Source organism: Euphorbia lathyris, chromosome 2 (assembly GCF_963576675.1).
Source record: "Euphorbia lathyris chromosome 2, ddEupLath1.1, whole genome shotgun sequence".
NCBI classification, from domain to species: Eukaryota; Viridiplantae; Streptophyta; class Magnoliopsida; order Malpighiales; family Euphorbiaceae; genus Euphorbia; species Euphorbia lathyris.
In genome coordinates this window covers 101985848-101992755 of record NC_088911.1, presented here as the reverse complement: position 1 = coordinate 101992755, position 6908 = coordinate 101985848, and the positions used below count along the sequence as shown (strand labels likewise).

General features: G+C 45.3%; 2 protein-coding genes across 2 annotated transcripts in view; both read right to left on the bottom strand.

Moving 5' to 3' along the window:
- Window positions 1-1607, bottom strand: part of LOC136219182 (uncharacterized) — a 4938-nt gene extending 3331 nt beyond the window's left edge. The window contains exon 1 of the mRNA XM_066006463.1: window positions 1-1607. This exon is cut by the window's left edge and continues 3331 nt beyond it. The gene's annotated coding sequence lies outside the window, so the exon portion shown is untranslated.
- A 15-nt stretch (window positions 1608-1622) lies between these two features.
- LOC136217317 (uncharacterized tatC-like protein ymf16) lies at window positions 1623-3022 on the bottom strand. The gene is made up of 2 exons (XM_066003922.1): window positions 2828-3022; window positions 1623-2521 (listed from the first exon to the last, which is right to left on the bottom strand). Exons 1-2 carry the CDS (start codon window positions 3020-3022, stop codon window positions 1661-1663), a joined length of 1056 nt encoding a protein of 351 aa, XP_065859994.1. The 3' UTR covers window positions 1623-1660.
- Between the last annotated feature and the right edge of the window lie 3886 nt (window positions 3023-6908).

Below are 6908 nucleotides of genomic sequence, written 5' to 3'. Positions count from 1 at the left end.
AGACTTAGATTTCTGTTCAGAATCGAACTGTGCTTGAGCATTTGAAGTCCTTTCGGCCATTTCGTTAGCCTTAGAGAGGGCTTTCTCCAACTCAATTGCCTTTAGAAATTCAACTTCTTTGTCTTGGTTAACAAGCAAGAAAGGCCCTCTTCTAAGTTACTCCTTGATTTCTTATTTCTTAAGGATGTAATCCGCCAGAATAAATGGAATGAATGCGTATCCAACCCGCTGGTTGAAAAAACCTCGATAGGATATAGGATTCACTAGGGCTGAGTTTAGGTTCTCTATATAGAGTGAAAAGCAGCTTCCTAAGCTTCTGTCTTCGCCCTTTTCTTCAGTATGGGCTTTCTTATATACTGATGAACAATCTAAGTTGAAGACGCTTACATTGGGTAAGGGTCCGTAGTCAGATAAGCTTTATCATCAATGAACAAGTGACCATTAGTGATTCCCGATGAGGAGAAGCACTGATGGGAACGATATTGGACCCGGTTTGGCATGAGTAGCTTGGGCAGTCTTAGTGATGGCTTGCTCATGCGGGGCTTTGTAAAGAAACAGGGAATTCATCTACTAATCTTCTAAGTTTTGATTAGCTGTCCCAGGGAAAGGAGTCAGTAATGGCTGTTGGCATGTCCGAGCTAAGATCGGTTGAGGCGGGTACAGACGGTTGCCTAGCTTACTTATACTTAGTAAAGGACTCCTCTTGTTTAGCGGTCATGGATCGATTCTAGGTGGTTAACTTGTATACCCCTTATTCTCAGAGTTCACGTTCTGATCTAGAAAATCTACTTTGAAGATGAGTTCCTTTTGGACAGGGAAAGGAAGTAAAGCTTCTCTTAAAGCAATCGGGCAAATGCTAGCTTACTAGCTTTAGTAGCTTGTGTACTAGCCTCTTACTCTTAAGGGGTAGGCTGATTTAGGATGCTAACTAAGTAGATGCGGAATCGAGGTGCGAAAGCAAGTGGGCAACAAGTGGATTGGGCTAAGGCTTTATTTGCTCCTTAGGCTTTCCTGTTCGAAAAGGCATAGGAAGAGTTAAGCCAGCATAGAGCAAAGCTCAAACAATGGGCTATTTGCTATAGTTCAAAAGCCCCGTTAATAGAAGGAAGAAGGAAGGTCTGGAGACATGAGAAGGTTGTTTACTTACTTTTGTACTAGCGGAAGCGTACTTGGGTGTTAAAGGGGTACTGTATTTGGGCTGCTAAGTAGAAGCTATAGGCGAAGACTTTCGCGCCTTGCTGTTAAGTAAGGTGGAAGCTAGCTACTTGCTTGTTAAAGGTGCTTGCCCGCGGCTATTCGTAGATCTGGAGTTCTGCCCTATAGCCGATTGTGCTACCTTAGCAGGGGGTATTAGGGGAGAGTGAACCTATCTCATAGCTCTTACTGTGCTTTCTGGATACCTTTCCATGCTTTTGTCTTCGACTTTACCTAGTTTTTTTTATAGAGAGAGAGTCAAGGGATCGGTACGGAAGATTGGTTCGCTCCGAAAAGCTCAGCTTTGCTTGCGTTCTTCACCGGCGCTCGCCGGATGTATCACTCATGCCGCTCCTAAGGTAAGGAGTCTTCTGTGTGTTATAATCTTTAGGGGTATGAATCACATATGTTGGTTGAGAATTGCTCGGGAATTCATTGATAGTGACTTTGCCGGGTTCTAGGGGAGCTACTCTTCTTTTTTGTCGATCGAGCCGCTCTCCCTCATTCCACTCGTCCAGCCCTCTTCACGAACTTGTACAATCGATGCCACAAAGATAGCCAACTCTATTATCAAAGAAATAAGGAAACGGGCGACGATTTGGCACCAGATATCCGGAGGTGTGAAAAGAGCAGCTGTGAGAAGCGGAAAAACCATCAAAAAACGACGATTGTTCGTGGAGGTTTCCACAGAAAGACCCCTCGGTTCTGGCAAACGGATCACAATTACAGGTACCTGGGAGCATACCGATGGAATGAACGAAATACGAACAGTTAACATAATATAGTCATAGATCTTAGGTTGTAACTTGATCATGAGCGAATTTGTTGATGTTGCACCCACGAAGTATGGAAAGTGCCAAACATTGGGAACTACCCGGGGAGGAGTTAGGAACAGGAACAAGGAGAAGCGAGAACCACTTAAATGGAAGAATCGATTGTATTTCGTCCTTTGTTCACCATAGCAACTGGGGATCAAAAAGCACCAAATTTGATGACTTATTAAAGGAAAGACGAAGTAAGAGCATGCTATTGAAGACGTTGCAACATATGTCGGGGAGGCCTCCGTTGATTGTGTACAAACAAAATACGAGTCCAAAGGCAGGGTAATAAAGGGTTTAGCTAATGGAAATATTAACTCTTCCGGAAACCAGTAACGCGTAAACCATGTCAAACCAAGACCGATCAATATCCGAACGGAACGGATTCGAACTTCTCCTAGAATAGTTTCCGGTGCGAAATGAAATTCATAGGATATATATGAGTAATTCAAAGGAAAAAAGAAAAGAAAATTGAAAGAAGAGAAAATCCCCCTCAAGCCCCCCCCGAGCTAACTCCAGCTATCAGGCCGAATTTGCCCATCTCTTATGGATTCCCGCACCGCGGTTTCAACCGCTTTTAGGACATAACATTTCACTGGTGCGCGGTGTGTGGTCGTGTCCTCCCGAGTTAGCTGAGTCACAAGTTTGGAGAGATGGCTATGCTTCTGCTCCGGGGTTTTCTCCGTCGAAATATATCCTGTCTTTTCACCGCTCCGTGGGCTTCTTCTTTTTCTGAGGTATAAGTAAAGATAGACATGCACCTATTCGTTACCTTAGGCTTGCTTTTCGCTTGCTTGTCCTTGGCCGAATCTTACCCCTTTCTTGCTTGCATTCTTGCTTTCTAAACCTTTTCTTAGCCCTTTTCTTGCTTTCGAAACCGAATCTTTTCTTGTAATCTCGTAACCAGCCTGGGCCAAATAGCTTCTTTTACGCAAAAAATGGGCTAATTGATGGGCCACATATCCGCCTTGGGCGGAGCTCCTTGCGCAATTTTGCCACAAGGTAACCATTGAGATAAGGATTGAGAGGGGTTCCACCGCCTAACCACAATTCAAGTGGCAGGCCCATCTTAGTCCACATAGCCCATCCGACGTAACGTTGTTTTCGATGGTTTGTGACGCCAAGATGAAAGAGTTTTATAGCCGGCGTTACCAATCCTACAAAAGGTTGTAAACCGCTTAATCTTATATTAAGAATGAATAGCAGCTAACCCATTGGGGTGGTAATAAGACCGCAAGTTTCTCTTCGAAACTTGGGAAAGGTCCTTCTTTCCACAATCCACTATAAACTTCTTAGCAAACTCCAAGGACCCATTATCAGAAATTCGAGATTTAGGCAAAGAAATGCTAACTCCTAATTGCTCGATAATGCTCCTATACTCCTTAGCAACAGCTGCATCGGCAATGACGACGTCATCACCAAGCACCGCATACTTAGAGAAACGCTTGTTGGGATAAACCCTACTAGCCGCTAGCCAGACCACTAAGTGGTGTGAGAAAGCGAATAGAGGCCACGAGCCCAGATATCCTAATGGTTGCCCAGCAACAAAGCAAACTGACGAAGGAACACCAGTTCGTCTCCTATGTCGAACGAACGGGACCTCGAAGATGTTTGTTGCTAAGCAGGAATTAACAGCAGAAGAGGCCAAGGCTCTATCAAAGAGGCACTGAAAAGCCTCAAAGATAAGAACCAAAGGCCACCTGTCAGTAGCAGCAGACAAATCGTAGGAATACAGTGTGCTGATACCAACAAGGCCCTCAAGGGGTTTAGTCTGGTTAAACATACCATCCTGTGGTATACGCTTAAGCACAGCAGCCATGAAATCATGAACTGGGGCCAAGAGGCGTTGATTTATATAATTCCCCATTGCGAATATCCGTCTCTTCCCCGACCCTTCTAAAGACATGCCAAGGCGACCAGTGGTGGGGGGAACCCCCAACATTTCCGTCGTAGGCAGATGTTGATAAATGCGATCCCAAAACAGATCCGCAGACCAGCCTGAGATCACACGGTTCATACCATCAAACGGAAAGCGACAAAAGGGAAACCAAAGGAGACCCTGAGTCACCTGCTCGCCCCTTACATTCACAAAGGTGCACAAGTCTTTAAAATTGGCCAACTCAAATGGGAGAGATATAAAAGGAGACTAAATACGTAAAGCCGCTTTTATATCCCAACCACAGCGTTGAACCAACGAGGCCTGCGCAACCTTACATGAAGGTAAGGTTGAGAACATGGGCTTAAACTTCAACCCTTGTTGAAGGGGTATCTGTCTAATCCAAGGACAGTACAATTGCATAAAAGTCTGAAACTCCCCCTTTATTTCAGACGAAACGCGAAGCACAGAGTTAATATTGGTGACTGGCGTAACCATCGAATGGAAAGTTTTCTTCGATATAGGGACAGCCAGCTCAATCAGCTTTCCAATCGTGAAACACGAAAGATAAAACTGAATAAGTAAATCACCCTTAACCCCCCCAGCCTTGATGGCTGCCCGATGAAAGGCAGGAATCAAGACGGGTAACCCGGCCCTAGAAAGGGGCACAGGTACGGCCAGATTCTTTCGCAGACGAGTTGGTGGAAGACCAAAGAGAGGGCATAGTTCTCCCTTACCTCAGCTACAGAGGATGAAGACTTTGATGGAGATGAAACTTCGTTTCTGCTCTGCTTTCACTTAGACTGAGTTTCCCGTAAGAGTCAATTCCGCATTCGATTGCAAATATCATAAGATAGCATCTTTTCTAAAATCATAGATTTTCATCGAAAAAACCCGGCTTTTAGCAACTTTTTTCATCTAAAATGATAGATTTAGAACTAGATTAGGCAGTTCTGAACCTCGATTGCTCAGCAAGGGTCTTCAGTGCTCCAATCGTTACTAACGTCTTCACCTTTGTCCTCTCCTTGCATAAACATCTATTTCTATTATATAACCCGAAGCCAGGTTGTTTGCTTTGCTTCCTTTCTTCGCTCAGGTAGTGAAGGTCTATGCGGTTCAAGTCCCATTCCTGAATCCGAGTGGCTCAAGTTCAATGTCTTTTCGAATCAGAGGTGCTATCCTCTTTTGGGTCTAGAACCATAGCCCCGGCCTCTTAGTCTGGTGGTTGGCGATTTGCCTTAGTCATCGAGAAAAGCAAATCGATATGAATGGAAGATGCCTCTGGAACTTGTTTTTCTCGGGGAAGGAGAGGTCATTTATGCGCTCGCCCGTGAGGGCGACATGGGTTGGTGTGTTGCTGAACTGATAGATGTAGGGATCTTTATCCGTCATTCTCCGCTTCTTTTCCCTGAGATGATAGAGCTCAAAGTTGTCTATACTCCTGAGAGTTTTGCAATCCTCCTGGGCTCTCTTTAGCTGATGCCGCAGGTCGCTGATTGGTTGGGGAAGATCTATCTCTCTTCCAGGGAGTCTAGTCAATGGAAGAGTCATCTGAATCTGGTGATGAAAAGTATGGATCTCTTGACGGTTCTTCAGGGTTTGAGAGAACCAGATATGGGGGGTGATATCTTGAGATGCCTGCAACCCGTGGAACTCTTTTGCCATTTATCTTCCAGGGTGAATCTCGGAAGCCGCTCTGATATGCCAGATGTTCCTCAATTGATAGGGAAGAATTCTCCTCCTTTGGATCTTTATTCCTACCCTTACCCTTTCCTTTCTTTTTTCTGTGTAGAGCGATAGGTGGTAGTACGTCCACTCTCGAAGTTGTATACAAAGCTTTCATCATTTGGCTATTGCAATTCTTTTCCTGATAGCCGGTGTATATAGAATGGTTGGCAAGCGTCTCAATGCCAGGAAGCGAAAAAGTCTTCCGTTTCCGGCACAAAAAAGTTATTCCAGACATACAAAGAAATAAAAGGCGGGGCGGCAGCGCTAGAACAAATAGCGCTAGCGAAGGCGAAGTGAAATGGCTTGCGAAGCCAGTAGTGGCAATTTTTTGGTTCCGGTCCTCTCTTTCCTGCCTGAAAGCGGTTCACTGCTATTGGGTTGGGTGAAATGGGACCTCCAACGCTGCGCTGAGCGACTTCCTCGGCGCGCTCCCCGTAAGAAATTTACTTTTTTGGGGCTAAACGCCCCGCATGAACGGCCAGATGAGATGGTTACGCGGACAGATTGGCCTCCATATCCTATCTTATAGGGGGTGAGGCAGCGCACATGAACTCATCGAACGGCACATCCATCATATATCTGCATGAATTCTTTCACGTCAGCTGCCATTTCATCAAAGGCAATGCAGACCGGAGGACGCCCACCGTTTTTTCCTAACTAATGGGAGGGTGGTCGTAGATCAGTTGCATTTGTCTCTCACGGACTTCCTGGAAATGAGCAGGGACATGTTGGGCTGGATTAGTTTTAGGGCCTATGTAGTAACCTGAAAAAAGAGGCAATGCTGAATTGAATAGTGGCGGTTCTGCCACTTCTCTCATCCACTTTTGGAAGAAAATCATCCTCAGTGCAAGGGTCCAGTAAGACCACTCCCTCTTGCGGCTGATAGTCCGTGTCATCTGAAGATGCAGAAGAAGTACTATACTCCGCGCATCATCTGAACTAAAAGGAATAAGATCTTCTGCTCGCCTTCCATCTCGTCTATTGAGTGAATCCCCCAAGGAAGGAATTCCAAGCCACGAGACCAAGAAAGGTCCGCCGTTAAGGGAAGAAGGTCCTAAGAGCTACGGGATAAAGTGCGATCCGCCTAGAAAAGAGTCCTGCTCCAATCCAATGACAAGCAAAAGACAGACGAAAAAGCTATTATACCTCACCTCCTTGTGCCCATAGTTTGACCTCAGCTTTGAACTACCTGCACGGATGCCTTCTCTTCCTCCTCCTGTTTCTGAAAGCTAGCAACCAGAAGATAAGTAATAAGAGATAAGTAATAAGATTGACTATTGGGATAACTTGAA